The sequence below is a fragment of the Budorcas taxicolor genome, chromosome 15 (genome assembly GCF_023091745.1).
Source record: "Budorcas taxicolor isolate Tak-1 chromosome 15, Takin1.1, whole genome shotgun sequence".
NCBI lineage: Eukaryota > Metazoa > Chordata > Mammalia > Artiodactyla > Bovidae > Budorcas > Budorcas taxicolor.
In genome coordinates this window covers 64,813,468-64,838,056 of record NC_068924.1, presented here as the reverse complement: position 1 = coordinate 64,838,056, position 24,589 = coordinate 64,813,468, and the positions used below count along the sequence as shown (strand labels likewise).

Genomic DNA, 24,589 nt, shown 5'->3' with positions numbered 1-24,589 from the left:
CACCTAGTCTGTGCTATGTGTTTTGGCAGCCCTCGCTGACTCAGACAGACTGCTCGGATGCTGGGGACTCAGCAAAGAGTCTTAGGCACCTGCTTCAAGGGACTGGCAGTTTAGAAATCCCCAAAGTTAAGGAAGGAGGGCATTCTCTGTAGTATCCGCAACATCGTATCAAGAGACAAAGAAGCAGGTTTAACACCCACCAGGCCCAGCCATTCAGGGAGGAAGACTAGTCTCCATTTGGATGCAATATTGAAGGTCTGGGTTACTGCACAGACCTCGATGTATCAGCTACTGAGCTGAAACAGTGTTGGAACTAGAAAGGTAATCAGTAGAGTGAGGCAGTGGGCTTCCCAGGTAGTCCTGCAGTTAACAGGCTTTATCTCCCTGTGCACGGGGTGTGGGTTCGATCCCTGGTCTGGAAGCTAAGATCCCACAGGCCTCTTGGCCAAAATATCAGAAAAAATTTTGTAACAAATGAAGTAAAGACTTAAAAAAATAAAAAGGCCCATCATAACATCTAGCATCTAGTATACATATATATGTATACATATATATATGTATATACATATGTATATAAAGAAGAAGTCAGGGAGCTTCCCTAATTTTCATCCCATGGCAAGGAAAGAGTAGGGCAGCATATACACACAAAAAAATTAGAGGCAGCAATAGACACAAATAAAGCTGGCTTCCTGAATATACCTCGTGAGTTCTGCTTATTCAGTCTGTTCACTTACTTAGGCTGTTGCTGGCCAAATAAGCAGTGGCATTCGTTGAGCAATTATTATCATTCCAAATTCCTTCCCTGTCACCACTGGGCAATTCCATCTTCATTGAACTGGGCAAAAGCTAAGGAACAACAGGCAAACCACTGAGGAGCTTCTGCATTCCTGGAGCTGACAAGTCAAGTGCTGATGTTCTACAAAGCCAGGATCAGAGCACCACCCTCCAGAACTCGTGATCCAGAGAAGGAGACTAGCTCCCAACCAGCTGAAGGGTAGGGCAGGCTTCAGATTCACATAAGGCTCCAGAGAAAACTGAGTTCAAATCCTGACCCTTCCACCTCACAGCTGTGTGACCCTGGGCAAGATATTTAATGTCCGTGTACTTCACTTTCCTTATCTATAAAATGGAGATGATAGAAGTACCCACCCCACAGAGTTTATGTGGAATAAATAGAGCTCATTATGTGGAATAAATGGGGAAACAGATGGAAAACATTTAGAACCTCTCCTGACACAGGAGTTAGCATTACACACAGTTACATACAGCTAGTATTATAGGTCAGTGCCCCTCAAAGTGAAAGCTTACAATAACCTTGGTTTGCTGTAAAGGACATCAGCCAAGAAGCGTGGTGATGCAAGCACAGATTCTAGAACCAGACTGCCCGGGTCTGAATCAAGCAAGAATGGAAAGCACACGCTATAACTGTTTGCTCTAGTTGCTAGCAATACTGTCAGATACCTATAGTCATATGTACACATATGCAATACACAGAGTAAAAGCTTAGTTAGGGCAGCTATCACTAGAGAACTAGTCTTCCCAATAAACCCACAAAGACCCTGAAGTTGCTGGTCACCCAGAGACATCAGAGGCATTGAGTGGGGGGTCTGACAGGAAGCATGCTTCCCTACTCAGTGGGTTGCGGAACTTGACCTCAGCAGCTTTTGCTTCTCTGTCTACCAGCAGACAGTGGCTCTCAAGCCAGCAGGGTGCCTTGAAATCAGAAACCCACCCTCCTCGGGCTGGACACTCAGCCATAACCTCCAGCCCCTATTCCACACCAGAAGCTCTCAGCTGCTTCTGTGTTACCTGGTCTGCTTCCTTCCTCTAGGGCAGGTGAGGTACCACAGCCCTTCGGTCTCCCGAGAAGATGACATTTCGATGAGGCCCAGCTGTCCCTGGGCCTGACCGTCCACTCAGTTCCCACTGCCCTGGGCTCTGAGGACTGGCAGAGGAACAGGCGGAAAAGATAAAAAGCTGACACTCCCTGCAGGAAATAATTGTTTAGCTGATGCCAGAACTGAAAAAACAAGTGTAACGATGGAGAAGGGAGAGCAAAGTGCCATTCAAGGCCATTGTTCCAGCCTCCTCTCTGTGTACGGAGGGAACAAAGAGGCCCTGTGTGTGTGACACAATGGCATGTGTCACCAGCCACTGCTGTGCTACTCCTGGGGACAGGAGGACGGGAAACGAGGCCACAGTACCCTCCTGGGTCTGGCGCGTTGTGGACTTCGCTAATCACAGCCCCCAGCCTGGTCAGAGATGGGAAAGCAACTTCTGACTCCCAGCCCACGGTGCCCTGTAGTGGGGGGCAGGGGACACCCATCAGGAGTGACCGATCGGGTCCAGGCTAGTCTTCCAGGCATAGCGAATTGCCAAGGGACCCTTCCTCTCGCTCTTCTCTTCTCTTATCAGTTTTCACAGGCTCATCACAAGTTAGAGCTGAAAAGAATCGCAGCTATCTCATCTTCAAATACTCCAACTCTCGGCTTTCACGAGGGGGCATCCGGCCCGGACTGTCACCTGGCTGTGTCGCACGTCAGCTGCAGTTGGCGATGCCAGATGAATTGATATGTAAGAGCATCCCTGGGACCCCCTCAAAGACCAGACACTCTGTTGGGAGCAAGCTCACAAAATGAGCCTTCTGTCTGTAAGTCCTGCTTCTGCCACTAACTACTCGTAGATTATGAGGGTTCTTTTTTTTTCCCCCTCTCTAAGCCTCAGTTTTCCCACCTGTAAGCCGAGATCATCCTTGGGTTAACATGGAGATTAAATGAGTTAATAGGCATCTCCGTGGTAAAGAATCCACGTGTCAATGCAGAAAATGCAGGAGATGCAGGAGACATGGGTTCGATCCCTGGGTCAGGAATATCCCCTGGAGAAGGACTCCAGTATCATTGCCTGGAAAATTCCATGGACAGAAGAGCCTGTCGGGTTACAGTCCATGGGGTCGCAAAGAGTCGGACATGACTGAGCAATTAAATGACAATATAAAACTCATGAAACATTACTTGGCCTGTAAAAATTGCTTACGAAGCAGGAATAACAAGTGAGATGCTCACATTACAGCTGGGATTTGCTTAGACTCACGGGAGGAAGGCATGAGGATGGCTGGAATCCCAGGGTCTGGAACACCCAAATTCAGTCTCGCTGCTCACGATGGCCTAAGTTTGCCCCATTAGGTCCCTCAGGGAAGTTGGGCGCCAATAAATACCCTCAGGGATGAGACAGGTGGCCAACTGCGACACAACGGGAAGCAGTCGGGACAGTGGGATTCCAGCACCCAAGCCAGGATGCAGAGGCAGCCAGGGCTCAGCTCCGGGCAACCGCTGCAACGTGGAAAGGTGGCAGTAGCATGGCCACGCCTGCTGATTTTCAAAACAACCCAGAAACCTGGACCTTTATGTCAAATTTCCCAATTTTGACACGTTTCCTGAGAAATTGTTAGTGCGAAGTCAGCCTCAAATCGTGTACCTTGTGATGCTTGGTCTGGCCACAGACATCATTTTCCACGCCAGGCCACGCCTGTTGTTTTCAAATCTTCTGTCTCTCATTTGCCAGCAGATTCCCTGTCTGCTGATCAGGCCACTTCAAACCCACTCTCTGACTTGGAATAGGTGGCCTAAGATCAAAAAAGATGAGCAGCCCTGTCTCAGACCATGAAATGGGGGTGAGGAAGAGGTCAGCCAGTGAGATGAGAGGCCTCTCCCCAAAGGACTGCAGTCCCTTCGCCTAATCCATCTCCTGCAGGCACTCCCCTGATAAAGCCTGGACTTGGTGGTGGGATCAAAGGGCAGACTGAGGGCTCATGCCCCTGTAATCTCCATCAATCACCTCAAATGAACGTAAGTAATCTAAGTGACCAAAAGTGCTTGGTAGGCAAAAGCAACTTCAAAACAAGATTGCTCATAATGAGATACCACTTCGCACCCACTGGGATGGTTACCATCAAAGAGACAGATAATAACAAGCCTTGGTGAAGATGTGGAAAACTGGAACCCGCAGACACTGCTGATGGGAATGTAAAATGGTGCAACCACGATGGGAAACAGTCTGGCAGTTCTTCAGAAAGTTAAACACAGAGTTACCATCAGTTCAGTTCAGTTCAGTCACTCAGTCATGTCTGACTCTTTGAGTTCCATATGACCCAGCAGTTTCACTCCTGGCTATATACTCTGAGAGGAATGAAAACATAAAGCTACACAGAAACTTGTTTGAGAGTGTTCACAGCAGCATTATTCACAATGGCCAAAGGCAGAAACAACCCAAACATCCATCAAACGATGAATGGATAAGCAAAATGTCGTGTATCCACACAATGGAAATTATTCAACAGTCAAAAGGAATGAAGTGCTGAAACAGGCCATCAAAACATTAGGACATCCCATGAAAAAACATTAGGCTGAGTGGAAGCTAATTAAAAAACCACATTTCATAAGATTTCATTTATATGAAAAGTCTAGAATAGGCAAATCTATAGATACAGAAAGGAGATTAGAGGTTGCCTAGAGCTCAGTGTGATAAAGAGAGTTGGCAGAATGATAGCTAAAGGGTATAGTTTTTCTTTTGGGAGTGATAAAATATGTTCTAAAATTGGCTGTGGTGATGGTTACATAACGCTAAAATCCATTGAATTGTTACACTCTAAGTGGGTAAACTGTATACAAGACTTATATCTCAGTAAAGCTATTACCAAAAAAAACCCCTCAAAACTAAGATTGCTGCCTTTAATTACCTTTTTTTCTTTTTTTAAAGATTTTTTTTCCGACGTGGATCACTTTTAAAGTCTTTGTTGAATTTGTTATAATATTGCTTTTGTTGTTTATGTTCTGGTTTTGTGGCCATGAGGCATGTGGGATCTTAGGTCTTCAACCAGGGATCAAACCCACACCCTCTGCACTGGAAGGAAAAGCCTTAACCACCGCGAAAGAAGTCCCCTTAATTATTGTTGCTTAGTCACTAAATTGTGTCCAACTCTTTTGTGACTCCATGGATAGTAGCCCACCGTACTCCTCTGACCATGGGATTTCCCAGGCAAGAATACTGGAATGGGTTGCATTTCCTTCTCCAAGGGATTTTAATTACCTTCTATTAAAAAGAAACTCTATCCATATCACTCTCTTCACTGCAGCCACACTGGAGAAGACAGGTCAAGAGCTCTCAAAAGGTGGTTTTCCTCAAAAGCACAGGGCTCAAACAAGGGTAACCAACTAGCCTGGTTTGCCTGAGACCGTCCAGTGTTAGCAAGAAAGTCTGGTGTCCCAAACAGAGATGGTTGATGATCCTAATGCCCACTCTTTCCCAGAGCACAGGAATGTTCTGCCCTTCAGTGCAGCCAATGGCCAGAACCAAGTCTCCATATAAATAATCCTTCCCCATTTTGGGTGTAAGTCATCCTTAGTCAATGACCCTTTAGACCCTCTAATGGTCAGAAGGTATTTTTAAAAAATTATTCTTGCTCCTAATTTACAGATGAAGAAACTGAGGTTCAGTGATGAAATAACTAGCCAGAAGCACACAGGAGCCAGAAATTGAACCTGGATCTTTTTCCAAAACCCAAGTCACCCCTTCCACTCATCATCTTGTCTCTTACCATACCACTGGGTTGAGTGTCCAGGAACACTGTCAGATTGTTCTCGGCCCCTGGGGAAGGTAGTCAGACATCCAGAGAGAAGAAGCATGAGCTTTCAGCTACAGGAAGACAAGGAGACAGCACAGACTCTGGAGCTAAAATGCTCAAGTTTGTGCTGTGCCAAAATTTTAGTTGTGTGAACTTGGACAAGTTAGCTTGACTTCATTGTGCCTCAGTTCCCCTTATATAAAATGGTAAAAATTACAGTACTCTGTGTGTGTATGTGTATCACATCGGATTGATATAGGAAGTAAATAAACCAAGAAGTGCAAAATGATTAGAATGGAGCGTGGCGCATGTATTAAGTAAATCTATTTAATACATTTATTTAATAATACAAATGTACATTTATTAAATAAATTGGTGTCATTAAGTAAATGAAAGCAAGCACAGATCCATATACCCAGTACTGGAAAGAGATCAGACTAGGTTTAACAAAAACCGGAGTGTGAGACCAAATCATGCAAGTAAACTCTAACATTCGTTCTGCTGCTTCCCATGTAACTGTTCATGGCTGAGAAACTGTTAGAAACTCTTCGGGCCGTAGACACACCTTTAGCTGCAACATGGCAGTGGCAGTGTGGGCTGTCCTGGCAAAATGGGATGATCTGATGCAGGTTGCAGGCCCTGCCTGGCACTGACTGAGCCCAGGATTCCCCTCACAGCATGCTGGCCCACAAGGGCAAGGAGAACTGTTAGGTGTCTCCTTCCACTGGGGCAAGAGGGTGTGATCCACATCATTTTTTGATCAACATCAGCTTTAGCTGAAGTTCAAGAGGCTCAGAGAAGTTCAAGAATTTGTTCAAGTTAGTTAACAACATGGAGAGTTCGGATTCTACTTTAGGTTAAATTCTAAAGCCCTTATGCTTTTCTGCCTCCATGGGATAGTTGTTATTGCTATGTAACAAATTACCTCAAAGCTTAGCAGCTTAAAGCCGCAAACACTCATAAGGCCAGAGATCCAGGAGTGGTCTAGCCAGGCAGTTCTGGCTCAGAACCTCTTGTGAGGTTGTAGTCGAGGTGTTGCCCATGACTCTCAACGCTCTACCTGGGCTGAGAATCTGCTTCCAAGCTCGGTCATGAGGCCGTTGGCAGGCTTTTTAGTCTGTGGCTGGCTATTGGCCAGAGGCTTCAGTTTTCACCATACGAATCTCTCCAGAGAACTTTTCATATCATGACAGCTTGTTTTCCTGGGAGCAAGAGATTCAGGAAAAAGCAATCAGACCAAAAAAAAAAAAAGAGTACTGAGAAGCTGTCTAGTTTATAACTAACCTTAGTTTAAACTAAGTTAACTAAAAGTTAGTTTACAACTAATCTTAGATGTGACATACCATCACTTCTGACACCTGCTATTGGTCACACAGACTAATTGTGGCACCATGCAGGAGGGGACTTCACAAGGGTGGGAATACCAGGGAGCGGGTGTCATTGAGAGCCATCCTGGAGGCTGGTGACCATTCTGCCCATCTTCCCAAAGTAAGACAGAAAGCACAGACCTGCAAATAATAAGGTGATATCCTGCAGAAAAGTCTGAGAAAGTAATTTTTTAAATTAATTAGTTTATTTTAATTGGAGGCTAATTACAATATTGTGTTGGGTTTTGCCATTCATTGACATGAATCAGCCACCGGTTTCTGAGAGCTTGTTAACAAACATTTAATTCACTCAAAGCAGTGGGTGGTCCTATGGATATAGGCAGAAGTAAACCTAGAGTTTACAGGGACTTATTGGCAGAAAAGAAAAATCAAGCCATGTGGTCCTGGGAGAAAAGAAGAGGAAGAGGCCAAGAAAGGGAGCTGGAATCAGGACTCCAGGACAAGGTGGACAATCTTCTAGTCCAGATAGAGGTTCGTTCTCTACAGCCTATGTCTGTTGTCCTGAGCCTGGACAACATCCCCACAGAAAATGGGAGACCAAAAGGAAGAGGGGGGAGAAATAGAAGGCAGAAAAACTAATGACCAATTTCTGGATTCACAGTTAGACATTCTTTCTCTGGCTGAAATTCATCAGAACCTGTTTCGAGCTAGATTTCATGAAGGAACTGGGGATGGAAAAAGAAAGACAACTAGATAGGAAAGATGCATAAGGGAACTGTCTGAGGTTGGGGGATGGAGGGCAGAGGAGGTAGGTGGTTCCTTCAAAACCAAGTTCCAGGACTTTACAATTTGAATCTGTTCCAAGATGGGATCTAATCACTGGGCAAATCAAGAGTCCTGTACTGTCCACTCAAAACCACCCTTACATTTGTTCCAATTATTTTGTTGAATCAATGAATTAAATCATTTCCACGAACCACAACTCCCATCCCGGCTATAGGTGTCATAGGAACCTAGTTAGGTAATATCTTTCATTGGATTCCCTTTCTACTCCTTCTCCCAAAAACTTCTCCACCTGCTTATCAGCATGGATCTCCTCCAGGACTAGGGAAAGTCATCAACACCTTATTTGGATAAGGTTAATGCTACCAGCTCGTACCTACCCCAGGGACAAAAAGGAAACTGTACGCGTGAAAGCAATCTTCGAGACAGGTGGGGTGGGGGTTGGGGTTGGGGGGTACATTCCAAGAATTTGTAATGACGTGCTCAGCCACATTTTAATTCCGAGCGGCCAGGTACGATAATCACTCCAGAACAGCTACGTTTCCAAGGCGCTCCTCAAGCCTGCAGACGCAGTTCCCCCAATCAGCCAGCCCATCCACACGAGCCGAGAAAATCAGTTTTCCCGGGACCTGGCGAGTAAACAAAGTTTTAAGCGGCTCAGTAGTGTCCGACTCTTTGCGCCCCATGGACTGTAGCCTATCAGGCTCCTCTGTCCATGGGATTTTCCAGGCAAGAGTACCGGAGTGGGTTGTCATTTCCTGCTCCAGGGATCTTCCCGACCCAGGGATCGAACCCGGGTCTCCCGCATTGTAGGCAGACGCTTTTAGCGCCTGAGCCACCAGGGAAGCCATTTTTTTCCCCCTGAAAACTATCCAGCGCCTGCGTCCTGCAAATCCCACGGTCCTCGAGTCTCCGGGCTTGAGCAGTCCCGCCTTCGCGCCTCCCCACTCCCTACCTCCGCAACTCAGGCCGCTCCCGCCACCCTGAAGGACTACAGCCCCCGGGACGCCCCGCGCGGCTATCGGAGCCACGTGACCGCGCTTCTACGCCTGTCTCGGTCACGTGACTCGGGGAAGATGGCCGCGCTGACAGCGGAGAACTTTGCAGCTCTCCAGAGCCTACTGAAGGTAAATGGGAGGGGAGGGCTGGGGCAGCGCAAGACGGGCCTTTGTCTCCGAGACTTTGGACAGAGGAGGAGTTGAGAATAAACCAGCCCTGATTTGGAGCCACGACTCTGCCACTGCCTCTCACTGTGACCCCTGGCAGGTGGTTGCGCCTTTCCGAGCTTTTTGATAGTAGGAACAAAGTTAGTATCGCTTTGACAGGATAGTGGGGAAAACAGACAAGACAATGTACTTGGAGGTGCTGTACGAAGGTGCCTTACTAAAAGTCTCTGGGGCTGGCTTTTGGGATTGGCGCATTGGGGTAGTAATCGCTAGATCCGCCTTACCAGTTCCCCATGCACTTTAATTTTGAGATCTTGATTTACAGGCAGTTGCGAGAAAAAAACAAAACAAACAAAACAAAAAACACCCTATACAGAGAGATCCTATTTGCCATTACCCAGTTTCCCCCAGTGGTAGCATTTTGCAAAGCCATGGTATGATACCACAACGAGGATATTGACATTGATAGTGAAGATGCAGAACATTTTCCATCACCACGGGGTTTTTCATGTTCCCCTTATCTACACCCACTTGCCCTCAGGCTTCACTCCCTCTCTGAACTCTGGCATTCACTAATTTGTTCTTCATTTCTATAATTTTCTCAGTTCAACAATGTTCTATAAATGAAGTAATACAATACACAACCTTTGGGGACTGGCTTTTTTTCTCTGAGCCCAGTTTTCTGGTGATTGATCCATGCCGTATGTATCAATCAGTTCAGTTCAGTTCAGTTCAGTCGCTCAGTCGTGTCCGACTCTTTGCGACCCCATGAATCGCAGCACGCCAGGCCTCCCTGTCCATCACCATCTCCCGGAGTTCACTCAGACTCACGTCCATCGAGTCCGTGATGCCATCCAGCCATCTCATCCTCCCTCGTCCCCTTCTCCTCCTGCCCCCAATCCCTCCCAGCATCGGAGTCTTTTCCAATGAGTCAGCTCTTCACATGAGGTGGCCAAAGTACTGGAGTTTCAGCTTTAGCATCAGTCCTTCCAATGAAATCCCAGGGTTGATCTCCTTTAGAATGGACTGGTTGGATCTCCTTGCAGTCCAAGGGACTCTCAAGAGTCTTCTCCAACACCACAGTTCAAAAGCATTGATTCTTCGGTGCTCAGCCTTCTTCACAGTCCATCTCTCACATCCATACATGACCACAGGAAAAACCATAGCCTTGACTAGCCGGACCTTAGTCGGCAAAGTAATGTCTCTGTATCAATAGTTTTTTCTTTTTTATTGCTTAGTAGTATTCCATGGTATGACATCGGCGGGTTTTTTTTTTGCTATTACAAATAAAGCTGCTGTAAACACTTGTATACAGTTTTTTTGTATTGAGCCTAAGTCTTTAGTTCTCTGAAATGAATGCCTAGGAGCACAATTCTGGATCTTTTAGTAGTTGCATGTTTTGGGGTTTTTTGTTTTGTTTTAATGAAATTGCCAAAATTTCCAGAATGGCTGTACCACTTTACATTTGCAACAGCAGTGCATGAAGGATCCAGTTTCTCCCCATCCTCACCAGCATTTATTGGCATCACTGTTTTATTTGAGCTATTCTGATAGGCATGTATTTCTATCTCATTGTGGTTTGAATTTGAATTTCTCTAATGGTTAATGATTTTGGACTTCTTTTCATGTGCTTACCATCTGTATCTCTTCAGAGAAATATCTGTTTATGTCTTTTGTTCATACTCTTAATTGCATTGTTTGCTTTTTACTTTTGAGTTTCTTTATATATTTGAGAGTGTAGTCCTTTGTTATATATGTGGTTTGCACATATTCTTTCCTAGTGTATAGCTACAGAGAATTGGTGGCTCACCGAGCAGAAATGTATTGTCTTTCAGTTCTGGAGGCCAGAAGTATGAGATCAAGGTGTCGGTCAAATTGGTTCCCTCTAAGGGCTTTGACGGGTGGTTTGTCTCATGCTTCCCTCCTACCGTCTGTTGGTTTCTGGTAATATTTGATGTTTGTAGTCTCTGCTGTCACCTTCACATGGAGTTCTCCCCGTTGGCATCTCTGTTTCTAAATTTCCCTTTTAATTACGGCATCAGTCATACTGGATTAGAGTTCACCCTGTGTTCCTTGGGGCTTCCCTAGTGGCTCAGATGGTAAAGAATCTGCCTGCAAAATGGGAGACCTGGGTTCGATCCCTGGGTTGGGAAGATCCCCTGGAGGAGGACATGGACCCACTCCAGTATTCTTGCCTGGAGAATCCCCATGGACAGAAGAGCCTAGCAGCCTACTGTCCGTAGGATTGCACAGAGTAGGACATGACTGAAGCAACTTAGCAACTCAGCACATATGTATGACCTTATCTTCACTAGTTATATTTTCAGTGTGCACGCATGCATGCAATCCTATTTCTAAATGAGATTGCATTTTGAGATCCTGGGAGTTATGACTTCAATAAGTAAATTTTAGGGGGACACAGTTCAGCCTGTAACAGAAGCTTTTGCAGAGCAAAGGTTTTAATTTTGATGAAATACAGTTTTTTTAAAAAAATTTCCTTATATGAACTGTGGGTTTTTTTTTTAAAGAATTGTATTTTTGATATACATTCTCACAACTCTTTGTGAAGCCATAGCTCTCAAAAATTTCACCTATTTTTGGCTTATAGTTTTGTATATTCTATTTATATATCTTTTAACATTTAATCTGTGACCAGTTTTGCCTTAATTTTGTATAAGATGTGTGAGACACTTTGAGGTTCCCCCCCACTCCCCGCTTTGGCCTATGAATATCCAGTCATTCAAGTACCATTTGTTGAAAAGTCAATTTCGTCTGTTGAATTGCTTTTGCAATTTTGTCAAGAATCAGTCAGGCATATTTGTATAGGTCTACTTCAGAGCTCTTTGGTTTGTTCCATTGATCTATTTGTTTATCCCTCTGAAAATACCATATATTCTTGATTACCATAACTGTATAATAAGTCTTAAAATCAGGCAGGTGGATTCCTCCTACTTCATTCTTTATCAAAATTACTTTAGCTGTTCTAATTCTTTTGCCTTTCTATATAAATTTTAGAATGATCTTGGATATATCTTTAAAAAAAAAAAAGAAAATTTGCTGAGATTTTCATAGGAATTGGGTTAAATCTGTTTATCATGTAAGAGCAAATTGACATCATTTTAATGTGTTGGATCTTCCAATCCATGATCATGATGTGTCTCCCCATTGATTGAGATCTTTGATTTTTTTAATCTGTGCTGTGTAATTTTCAGCATACAAGTCCTGTACATGCCTTGTTAGATTGATTCCTAAGTAGTTCTTCTTTTTTTTTTTGAGCAGTTGCAAATGATATTGTACTTTTAATTCCAGTGTCTGCATGTTCATTGCTAGTGTGTAGAAATACACCTGATTTTTGTATATGTCTCTTGAATTTGCAAACTGCTGACCTCATTTATTCTAATAATTTTTTGTACATTTCTTTGGGCTTTCTCATAGACTGTCATGCTGTCTGCAATAGGGACAATTTTATTTTTTCCATTCTGATCTGCAAACCTTTTCTTTCTTCCCCTTGCCTTGTTTTAGTGGCTAGAATTTTCAGCACTATGTGGAGTAACCATAGTGAGAGCAGACAGCTTTGTCTTGTTCCCAGCTTTAGTCTTTCATTATTAAGTATGCTGTCTCTAGGTTTTTTGGTAGATGCTCTAAAGCAAGTTATGGAAGTTCCCCTTTATTCCTAGTTTTATGAGAGTTTCCATCAAGAATGGTTGTTGAATTTTATCTACTGCTCTTTCTACATTGATTCATATCCTGTGATTTTCTTCTTGAGCCTGTTAATATGATGGACTACATAGATTTTCAAATACTGAACTGACCTAGCTAGCATCCCTGGAGTAAATTCAACCTGGTTACAGTGAATAATGCTTTTTATATATTGCTAAATTCTGTTTGCTAGTATTTTGTTAAGGATCTTTGCATCTCTTTTTATGAGGGATATTGGTCTATTGTTTGGTTGGTTTTGCATATATTCTCTGTCTGATTTTGGTATCAGAGTATTGCTGCCTTTGTCAAATGAATTGGGAAATGTTTCCTCTTATGTTTTCTAGAAAAAGATTGTGTAGAATTAGTTAATTCTTTCTTCAAATGTTTGTTAGAATTCTCCAGTGAAACCATCTGAGTCTGGCGATTTCTTTTCTAGGGGTTTTAAAATTACAAATACAGTTGCCTTAATAGTTACAGGACTGTTCAAGTTTTCAGTTTTATATTGGGAGAGTTGTGGTAGTTTGAACCAGTGTTTTGTTCCATCGATTCCTCTTTTTTCCTGTTTTCATTTTTTGGATGTCTGCTCTTTGTTATTTCCTTCCTTCTTCCTTTAGGTTTATTGTGCTCATGTTTTTCTAGGTCCTTGAGATGAGAACTTGGGTTATTTTTTTTGAGAGTTTTCCTCTTTCCTAATGTATGGATTCAGTGCTGTAAATTTCTCTCTCGGCACCATCTTGGCTGTATCCCAAAAATTGGGGTGTTGTATTTCATTTTCATTTATTCACTTGAATAAATGAAATAAGTTATTTCATATATTTTTAAGCTTTCCCTTGAGACTGTCCCTTTAGTCTGTGGATCATTGTTTCCAAATGTTTGGACACATTTCTTTGATCTTTCTTATCGATTGCTAGTTTGATTCTATTGTGTTCATTGACAGCACTCTCTGTATGATTTCAGTTCTTTTAAATTCACTAGGGTTTGTTTTTTGGCTCAGAATATCATCTCTCTTGGTATATGTTCAGTGAGCTTTTGAAAAGAGTGTGTGTTCTGTTGTTACTGGGTGGTGGTCCACAAATGTCAATTAGGTTGATTGATGGTGTTGCAGAGTTCTCCTGTATCCTTGTTGAATCTGGTCTAGTTGTTGTATCAGTTGTTGAAAGAGGGGTGTTAAGGAGTCTAGCTGTATTTATGGATTAGTTGATTCCTCCTTTCACTTCTGTTTTTGCTTCCCATGTTTAGCAGCTCTCTTGCCGAGTGCTTACATTCAGGACGTCTTCTTGGTGAACAGAACTTTTTATCTTATTTAATGTCCCTCTCTGTCCTGGTAGTTTTGTCTGCTGTGAAGTCTACTTTATCTGATGGTCATGTCGCCACTCTTGCTTTCCTGATTGCTTGCATGATCTCCTTTTTCATTCTTTTACTTTTAATCTGTTTCTGCCATTGTATTTAAGGGAGTTTCTTGTAGACAGCGTTTAACTGATCATATTTCTTAATCTAGCAGTCCCCAACCTTTTTGGGACCAGGGACCATTATTTTTGTGGAAGACAATTTTTCCACAGACTGGTTTGGGGGCTGTGATTTTGATATGATTCAAGAACATTACATTTATTGTGCACTTTATTTCTGTTATTATTATATCACCTCCACCTCAGATCATCAGGTATTAGATCCTGGAGGTTGGGGACCCTGGTTTTAATCCACTTAGTCTTTATTTTTTGTTTCTTTAATTTTGCTGTGGGTTATTTGACCAGTTGACCATTTGGGGGAATTCCATTTTGATTTATCTATAGTGCTTTAAAATGTAATTCTCTTTATAACTCTTATAGTGCTTGTTCAACTTACTACATTTATTTACATAACATCACAATCTCAGTGGCAACATCTATCATCATTTTACCAGGTGGAGTGAAGTAGTCCCCTATTTATGATATAGTTAACTTAAATACTTCTACATACGGTTAGAGCCACATCGGACAGTGGCTTTTCTTTTTTGCTCATATGTCCCAGACTTTGAACTGAAGAAGAGGGTCACCCAGGAGCCCAATGGGTGAAGACAAAGAAACTCCAGCAAATACTTGCTTTCTCTTACCGAAGACCAAGAAAGGGATAGCTTAAGAAGAGAAAAAACTGTTAAGACAGTAACTGTTCTGCTCCACCAAAGCACCACAGAAAAAACTGTGGCCCCGCAAAGGGAAACTGTGTCAGCAAAGGCTGGAGGGGCACAGACTCCGCCTTGTGAGGCTGTGACAGGGTGTTTCAGCGGCCCCGTCAGTTGGCGTCAGAGAAAGCCAAGTAGGCAGCTGGACTTCCCTCCCCACTAGCGGGTTCCACCACCCCAGGCATGAGTGGAGACTACACGGAGCCAGAACTTCCACCTCTACACTGTGGCAGCAAGGAGCCTCCACGTTAGAGTGTCAGCAAGGAGCCCCGCGTTAGAGTGTCAGCAAGGAGCCCCGCGTTAGAGTGTCAGCAAGGAGCCCTCCGTTAGAGTGTCAGCAAGGAGCCCCGCGTTAGAGTGTCATCAGGAACCAATAGGGGAGCTGGGCTGTCATCTCCTTTGGTAGTCATGAAGCCGCATCCTCCCTACACACACACACACACACACTCCCCGTGCTACCTGAGCCGTGAAAGAGAAAGCCAGCTAAAACAGAAGATTTAAACAAGGTCTGCAGTCTCAGGACATAATATGACTGTGTCATTCCTTGGTCATGAGGGCCCTAGGTCTGCCTTCTCTCCCTTTTCAGTGTTGTCTTACATTTCTGTAAAGTGCCTGGGGGAGTTTAGCTGAGTTTAGCAGGAAAAATAAGAAAAAGTACATGCACATCATCTTCCCAGAAATGGAAGTGTCCTATGCCCCTCTTAGGTGTTACGTCTTGACCGAGACTGTATTATGTTCTTCAGTTCAGTTCAGTTCAGTCGCTCCGTCGTGTCTGACTCTTTGCAGCCCCATGAATCACAGCACACCAGGCCTCCCTGTCCATCACCATCTCCCGGAGTTCACTCAGACTCATGTCCATCGAGTCCGTGATGCCATCCAGCCATCTCATCCTGGGTTGTCCCCTTCTCCTCCTGTCCCCAATCCCTCCCAACATGAGAGTCTTTTCCAATGAGTCAACTCTTCACATGAGGTGGCCAAAGTATTGGAGTTTCAGCTTTAGCATCATTCCTTCCAAAGAAATCCCTGGGCTGATCTCCTTCAGAATGGACTGGTTGGATCTCCTTGCAGTCCAAGGGACTCTCAAGAGTCTTCTCCAGCACCACAGTTCAAAAGCATCAATTCTTCGGTGCTCAGCCTTCTTCACAGACCAACTCTCACATCCATAGATGACCACTGGAAAAACCATAGCCTTGACTAGACGGACCTTAGTCGGCAAAGTAATGTTCTTAAGAAATGTATTTTCAGAGTCTGAGTTTGTTTCTTGTTTTGTCTTTTTCCATCTGTGAATTAATTTATAGGCCTCCTCGAAAGATTTTGTCAGACAGCTGTGCCAAGAGAGCTTTTCCAGCTCAGCCCTTGGCTCCAAGACCCTCTTGGATGTTACGTGTTCCAGCTTGTCCGTGACCCAGGAGGAGGCAGAACAAGTAAGTGTGGTCAGAAACGACCTCTGGCCACTGGCTTCTCAGCTCATCAGTCTCTTCGTTGACGTCCCAGCCACTGCCACGTCCAAGGGAAGTTTTCCCCTGAATTGTCTGTTGACATTATAGCAAACTTAAAATAGATGATTTTTTTTTTAATGTTAGGGAACTTAGTGGGAACCTGCTGTGTATCACAGGGAGCTCAGCTCTGTGCTCTGTGGTGGCCTAGAGGCACCCCTGTAGGATGAGGGGGTGAGAGGGAGACCCAAGAGGGAGGGGATATATGTATACTTATAGCTGATACACTTTGGTGTGGTTTCGTTACTAAGTCGTGTCCGTCTCCTATGACCGCATGGACTGTAGCCTGCCAGGCTCCTCTGTCCGTGGGGATTCTCTAGGCAAGAATACTGGAGTGGCTTGCCATTTCCTTCTGATACCGTTTGTTGTGCAACAGAATCTAACACAGTATTGTAAAGCAACTATGCCCTCCGCCCTCCCAAAAAGCTATTGTTGTTGAACCTTCACATTGTTATGATAAATAAGGCATGGATGGGAAGACTATACCCAGAATAAGAGCTCTTGACCATTTCCTTTTCAGATTTGTTACCTAGACAGTGTGCACAAAAGCCACACTTGTGCTTTTCTGAGCTGAGCAACCTCCCATGGCATCTGAGAAAGCCCTAAGGCAGAGAAAATTACCTCCGGAGCATCTTGTTAGGTTCAGCTAAGCAGTGTGATACTCACAAGACGAGGACAGGCCACACTTGTCTACACATGCGCTTGGAACGACACGGGTGGAACCTGGACCATGTCCTAGCAGGGCAGCGCCAGGCACTCCTTCCACAGGGGCCTCTGCACAGCCAGCCTGGAGCTCTTTGCTCTCCTCGCCCTCCCTGGTGACAGCTAGGGGTAAGGAGGTGACATTCCAGCCACTCTGGATGAAAAGCCCAAACTCCCCCGGAGCCAGTACCAGTGCAATAAGCACAGCTTTGGGCGCTGGCAGGGACCATGTGACCACACTCAGGGAAGCCCAAACTGTGGGCTCTGGTGTCTCCACAGGCCTCCCGGTCCGGCGGCAGGGACCAGTGCAGCGTTGCCTAGTAACACAGCTGACTTGCCGCTTCTCTGACATTACCAGGGGAACAGGCTAGAAAGTTAGCTTAAGGTCAGAGTCCGTGCACCAGGAAAAAGACGGGCTTTATTAGCCCTTTGCCCACCAGCAGAGAGACTTTCTGGCAGGTTGATAGCATCCTTGGTCGGCAGCTGCATGTCCTCTAAGCAACAAGTGAACTTGGAGGCGGGCTGAGGCACGTGGGCATCAGCGGCTGGGCCCCCAGGGCCTCTGCACTTCTGAGACCCAGCGTGAGTGACAGTGGCAGTGTGCAGCAGGCCCTCTTCCCAGCAGGGGATGGCGCCCTGTCCCCTGTCCCAGTGCCCCTCACCGCCCAGGCTCCCCATCTGCCCCACAGCTGCTCCAAGCCCTGCACCGCCTCACCAGGCTGGCCGTGTTCCGTGACCTCTCCTCCGCCGAGGCAATTCTGGCACTCTTTCCTGAAAATTTCCACCAAAACCTCAAAAACCTGCTGACAAAAATCATCCTGGAACACGTGTAAGTGCTCATTTCTTGAGAGTTTCTTATAATGCTGGTATGTTTTAATTTCTCTTCTAGATAAAATATGCTCATTCTTGAAAGGCAGGCATAGGTAAGCAAAAAAGAAGAAAACCATTAAATCCACCACCCAGAGGGTTAGCAGTGTTCATTCCTTAATAGCAGACCTTTTTCGAGGGGTGTGCTTTTTCCATTTACACAGAGAGGGAGGGATTTTTGTTTTGCTTTTGTGTTTAACACAGTAGTGTCGTGCCATTTTATAACTTGCTTGTTTTCAGTTCACAGTATTAATGTGAATGATATTCCAGGGTGATAAATATTTACCTTCAGTATTATTTTTAATGGCTAACTGTATTTCATTATATGAAGAAATTATGTACAATTTAGTTAATAGATACCTTAGTGTTAGACATTTAGGCTGTTGGCAGTTTTCACTTCAGTGAACACTTTATTGGGGAACCTTTGCCCACATTGTGCTTAACTATTTCCTTGCTGGCAAATGGTGATACTGACGTTTGGCTTTTTATTATCAAGTCAGCCATTGGAAGGATTGCACCAACTACTTCTCCATCAGTAGGATGTGGGTGTGCCACTCTCCCACACCATCACCTGCACTGGGGGAGTTTTTTTTTTTTTTTACTTCCGAGTTTTACAAATGATAAACGGTACCTCATTTCAATTTACATATCTTTGGTACTGGGTTTCCCAGGTGGTGCTGGTGGTAAAGAACACACCTGCCAGTTCAGGAAACACAAGAGACCCGAGTTCGATCCCTGAGTCAGGAAGATCCCCTGGAGGAGGGCGTGGCAGCCCACTCCAGCATTCTCTCCTGGAGAATCCGATGGACAGAGGAGCCTGGAGAGTTACAGTCCAAAGGGTTGCAAAGAGTTGGGCATGACTGAAGTGCCTTAGCATGCTCGCATGAATCTTTGGTACTAGTGATGTTAAATATCTTTTTCATGTTATTGATCATTTTTATTTCTTTTGTGAATTATCTGTACATTTTCTAGCTGGGAAAATCCTTTTCAGTACATACAATTTAAGCAGAACTGATTAACTACTGGTTAGCAACAGGCTTGAACAGACCTCTGAGATAATCACAACGGATAACACTTACTTACCAAGGGTTTTGTTGCTTATTTAGAAACCTTCTCACGGGTAACCACACTTTACTCTGACTCTGCCCCTCACTGCAGCGTGATTTGCTGTAACGTTAGTTCTGTCTGGGTGTGTTTTATGTAAGGTGCCAACATGGTGTAGCTGCCTAGTAACAAAGGATGAGTTGACCTTTTCTGTTTTGTCTCTGAGAACAGTAGTACAGTGTGATTACAGGGCGTTTAGCCTTCTCTTGTTTCTCCTAAGCCGTGAAGACTGATCACCTGTGGCCTGTGCATCACTCGAGTCTGTAAAACAAATGGCTGCTCCTTGGAGGGGGGCATTTCTGTGGTCCTCTCCTGTCAGGAGGGGATTGTAGGTTTGAAGGTCACTAGAAGCGGAGGCCCAGGCCCACGGGCCTCATTATCGGAAGACTCAGTTGGCATTCCTTTTCCATTCTGTTTTTCTCATCTTTCCCTAAACAGATCTGCTTGGAGAGCTGAAGCCCAAGCGAGTCAGAGTGAGTACCAAGGAACCTGCCTTTTCCCCCACCCCCCTTCCTCCCCAGCCCTAACCCTAAATCTGCTGGAGTTTTTAACTAAAACCAAAGTGAATTAACCCAATCCCAAACCCAACAGTGGTTGTTCTGCATTTCTTTTTTTTTTTCTTTTTTTTTAATATTTTATTTTATTTTTTTTAATTTTTATTTTTACTTTATTTTACTTTACAGTACTGTATTGGTTTTGCCATACATTGACATGAATCCACCACGGGTGTACATGCAATCCCAAACATGAACCCCCCTCCCACCTCCCTCCCCACAACATCCCTCTGGGTCATCCCCGTGCACCAGCCCCAAGCATGCTGTATCCTGCATCGGACATAGACTGGTGATTCGATTCTTACATGATAGTATACTTGTTTCAATGCCTACTTTTTAATATTGTTTCTGATTATAAGGCATGTTGTTAAAAAAAAAAACCCAATGTCCAAAGCAGAAAGTATTTACAGTGACTGTGTTTCCATTAGAAAACAAATTAACCGTAATTGAAATTATTGTGAAAGAGTGAATAAAACTGGGTGCTTGATAAATGGTCACTAAACTTGGTCACAGTGCTGCAGAACTCGGCCTGCATTAGCTCATTTAGTCCTCCCAGCAACCTTGTAAACAGGGTGGGGATCATCCCCATTATACAGATGAGCAAACAGAGGCTTAGAGGATAAACAGGAATACTGAAGCCAAGCCTGTGTGTCTCTCAAACAAAAGCTCTTTCTGCTGTTGGCACAGCTACACATTTCCTAAGACTGAGGCCATGGCCTCACCTTCTCTACCTGTGTCATTCATTCCTCATTCTCCCTTGATGTCTGGAGGGCTAGGTGTTCAGGCAGAAGCCTGGAGGTGCTGTGCACCAGGAGTCCACACTATAACAAGTGCGGGGCCATGAGCAGTGGTCAGGAAGGCCCAGGGCTTGCTGTGGGGTCTTGGGCCCCATCTCTCTGTCTCCCTCAGAGCCTTGCTGTGTGGACTAAGGGCCTTATACGTGTGCAGCCCTTAGAGCTGCCCGTTGTAAAGGCTTGGTTGCTCGGTGGTGTGAGGACTGAGCTCAGCTGTATCCCTGCAGTCTCTCTGCCACGCCTGGTGGACCTGGACTGGAGGGTGGACATCAAAACCTCCTCAGACAGCATCAGCCGCATGGCCGTCCCCACCTGTTTGCTCCAGATGAAGGTATGTCCACCATCATGCTCACTAGAAGGCAGGGGGGCGGGCATGCAGGATCTGTGTCCCACAGACCAGCGGAAATGCCAGTCTCCAAAATCATGGGATCTCTGTGTGTGTGTTTAGTCGCTCAGTCGTGTCTGACTCTTTGCACCCCTTTGGACAGTAGCCCGCCAGGCTCATTTGTCATGGAATTTTACCAGGCAATAATACTGAAGTGGGTAGCCATTCCCTTCTCCAGGGGATCTTCCTGACCCAAGGATCAAACTTGTACCTCCTGTGTCTCCTGCATTGCAGGCAGATTCTTTACCTGCTGAGCCATCAGGGAAGCCCCTAACCCCATAAATTAAGAAATTGTAGCACCCCTAAAGTGCAGAGTGTTTATTTAGAAAGTATACTTGAATTAGCATAGTACAGTCATAAAAAAACCTATACCAAAAGTAGAAATATTTTTTAAAAAATAAGACAGACATGAGATACAAATTTTAAAAATAATTTGCTGAACCTAAAGGTTACCTTTGACACTTAAACAGGAAGGTTTGGCTTTAACAATAGGAGCACCCACTCAAATGTCAAGTTGTCTTCTTGATAACTGTGGTATACTTGACTGAATTCTTGTCCAAACTAAGGGGGCTGTTGCTGTTTGTACCATGCTGAACAGGGGCTCCTATTAGCAGTTGGAGAAATGTCAGTTCTTCATTTTATTGTTCACATGCAGTTGCCTCATTGGTGGTATCTTCATAGTCATTTTCAGGAGTCTTTTTAAGTCACATACTGTTAGTGTAAGACTTAAAAAAGATACAACTTTAAAAAAAAGATGCAAACACATATAACTAGAGGTTGTAATATTTTTCCTGCATCCTGGTGGATTCTTACATACCCGTGGAGCCCTGGCCTAAAGTGCCAGCATGCACCCAGGCAGTGTTTTTCACTTGCGCTGAGTTGGGGGTGGGAGGGTGGGGGAGCTGGGCTTCTCCGATTCCTGTTTAGAGCCCCTGAGACGGCTCCTGCCCTGCCCCCATTTGCTGGGTAACTCTAGGACTAGCGCTCGTGACTTTGAGCAAAGAGCCTCTCCTCAGAGCTTCACCAGAACCAGGTAAGGCCTGCGGGTTGAGGAGAGGCGGCCTTGACTCTGGGGAAACGTTCTCTTCTCAGATCCAGGAAGATCCCAGTCTGTGTGGGGACAGGCCCTCCGTGTCGGCCGTCACCGTGGAGCTGAGTAAGGAGACGCTGGACACGATGTTAGACGGGCTGGGCCGCATCCGGGACCAGCTGTCCGCTGTGGCCAGCAAGTGAGGCGGCCTGCGGGCCCCGACGCCCTACCCACTGCCCCCCAGCACGTGGCGGCCCCCGCAGCGCCCACCGCAGGGGTGGGGGGCCGGCAGGAAAGGGGCTGGCATCCAGAAGGCGCAGCAGCTGGGTCGGGAGGAAGCAGCCGGGCCCCCACGCATTTCTCCTCACTCGTGTTCCTTTTCCTCTTTCTGAAGCGGGTGGGCAGAAGCCAGTGTCCCCACAAGGCTCCTGGGGGGGGGACTTCAGGACCGCTGTGGCGGGAGAGGAAGGGAGCGTTGGCTGGGTCAGCCGCCTCTGCCTGCCTGAGTGAGCGATTCAGGCCCAGGTTGTGGTGCTTGTCTTAGTAAGTCCCTGTCCAGTGTTCACTCTGCTGGCGAGGCTCGCTTCTGCTCTGGAACACGTGCAGGGAGTCAGGCAGGCGATGTCCACAGTCCTGCTGCTCTGTCAGAGGAGCCAGACCGACCCCACAGGGCAGGGCCCCCGCAGTGTGCCCGTCTCCCTGAGCCCAGAGCCTCCCCGAGCCCTTCATCCCTGCTGGACCGCCTTTGAGCGTAGAAAGTGGGAATTCATTCCCTTCTTCATGGAGCTGGTGCCCCTTCCTTGATGTAATGGGACCACTCAGGGTGAAGAAGTGGGAGTGATTGGCAATAAATACCAGTTGTAAAAACTTTGTGAATCCAGTCGCTTCTGTAGTTTGTCCTTGGCTTGAGTCGTCACCTTGGACCAGTGCTGCCTCTCATTCGTAAAGATGATCTGTCTGCACGTCATCCTTCCCGGCTCATCTCATGACCATACTGTGACCTGAAACCGGTCCTGTGCACTGGCCCACCTTCCACATAGTCTCGCATAGAGCAAAAGCAGAGTTGACATCAGCAGGTGCTTCTCACGAGAGCTGTGATGAACACACTCCCCAGGACTTTCTTGGTGGTCCCGTAGCTAAGACTCCATGCTTCCGATGCAGGGGGCCTGAGTTCGATCCCTGGTCAGGGAACTAGATCCCACATGCTGCAACTGGTACCCATTTCAGCCAAATAAATAATAAAAAAAAAAAGAAAGAACTCCTTAAGGAGTTTAACTGGATGGAATTGTTACTGTCACATGCCTGACACGTCCCAAGGGCTCAGTGTAAGAGGTGCCCCTTATCCATATCACTCAGTAGCAAGAGCGTGCAGCCTGCTCTGAGTGCTTTATTTTGGCGACTTCTCGGGTGATGTGTGTGGATGGCGTGCTTGCGAAGATGGATGGAGGAGGTGGGGCCTCAGGTTAAGAGGATGCACTTGAGCTCAGTTCCTTCCCACCCTGAGTTTTTACTTTTTTTTTTTTTGTAATTAAATGGGAATAATAATTGCATCTGCTCTGTAGAATTTTTGTGAAGATTTAAGTGGTATAGCAAACCTAAAAAGCACTTAGCACTATTAGGACAAATAAAGGCTGGATACTGTTAGCTTTGGTTATTAATGGGATGGAGAGTAAAGAGCTCTCTGTGCTCATTGTTTCATCTACTGTAACGGAGTTCATATGACTATGAGTGACTGTCCTCTCTATATCAACAACGAAGTCAGCTCATCCAGGTAAAGTCACCTGCTAGTAAGTTGCCTCATCAGATCTTGGGCCCAGGTCTCTCTACCCCACAGGACTCTGCAAGGGGCTTAGAGTTCTGTGACTTTAGCTCTGTTTGGAAAATACTGGAACTGAAGTAGAGATAAGAAATCTTACTTCTGCCCCCGCCAGTGAAATGCTAGGGAAGTCAAGAAAAAAAAAAATCCCCAGACTCCTCTCTGCCGTTTCCTGGAAGCTGAGCTACCTTCTATTAAAATGGCAGTTCTTAAAAAAATAAATAAATAAAATGGCAGTTCTTGACCCATTTGGGGCTATATCCATTGAGAACCTAATGAAAACCCTGAATCCTTTCTGTAGGAAATGAACACTAAATTTTTTATATTCAAGGACAAGTATTCATAGACCCTGGTGGCCAGCCCAGCATCTCCAGGTTGAGAGCCCCTGGTCTCAGCCTCAGGTAGAGTTCAGCCTTGTCATGACTCCATCCGTCTCCTTTTTCCTTCCACTCCCTGTGACCCATAGACAGAGATCTCCAAATAACGTGTTTGCTGAGTTTGCCGTGGGATTCCATAAGAAATTTTTAATTAATTAATTTATTTTAATTGGAAGCTAATTACAATATTGTAGTGGTTTTTGCCATACATTGACATGAATCAGCAAGAAATTGACTTGAAGCAGGAAGCCCAGCAGAGGTGTCTGGGCAGCTGGACATTCCTTTAGCCAGATCCACCTGCACAAAACTGGGTGCGTGACAGCGAGAGCATTCAAGAGATAACATTGAGGAACTTCCCTGGAGGCCCAGTGGTTAAGTCTCTGCGCTTCCCATGCAGGGGATGTGGGTTCCGTCCTTGATCAAGGATCTAAGATCCCACATGCCACGTGGTGCAGGCGAGAAATGGTAAGTGTGTGCTACCCTTCTCTGCTCATGCTCATTTAAGGGGGTGGTTTTCCCATCGTTAGCACAGACTGTTGGTAACCACCATATTAATGGTTGGCCTGACCCTATCTCAGAATGAACCTCCTAGCTTCTACATCAAAGGAAGTTCCTTCATTCAATGCTTGTCTGGTTTCCCAGTAGTACTAATGAGCAGTTAGCTGCAGACTGTCCTTTCCTTAGGTTGCAGCAAGGTTTGGGTGTCCAGG

The 24,589-nt window shown here is 45.4% G+C and overlaps 1 protein-coding gene across 1 annotated transcript; it reads left to right on the top strand.

Moving 5' to 3' along the window:
- The first annotated feature begins 8,793 nt into the window (after positions 1-8,793).
- Positions 8,794-22,547, top strand: COMMD9 (COMM domain containing 9). Its single transcript, XM_052652799.1, has 6 exons — positions 8,794-8,858; positions 16,053-16,178; positions 17,642-17,781; positions 19,362-19,396; positions 20,499-20,602; positions 21,749-22,547. Exons 1-6 carry the CDS (start codon positions 8,808-8,810, stop codon positions 21,887-21,889), a joined length of 597 nt encoding a protein of 198 aa, XP_052508759.1. The 5' UTR covers positions 8,794-8,807; the 3' UTR covers positions 21,890-22,547.
- The last annotated feature ends 2,042 nt before the right edge of the window (positions 22,548-24,589 follow it).

What these genes read in the sequence shown, in the direction of transcription:
- COMMD9 (XM_052652799.1), top strand. Translation starts at nt 8,808, where the DNA reads ATGGCCGCGCTGACAGCGGAGAACTTTGCAGCTCTCCAGAGCCTACTG. An exon ending in CTCTCCAGAGCCTACTGAAG is followed by an intron (nt 8,859 to 16,052) that starts GTAAATGGGAGG and finishes ATTAATTTATAG; the next exon opens with GCCTCCTCGAAAGATTTTGT. An exon ending in CCTGTTTGCTCCAGATGAAG is followed by an intron (nt 20,603 to 21,748) that starts GTATGTCCACCA and finishes TTCTCTTCTCAG; the next exon opens with ATCCAGGAAGATCCCAGTCT.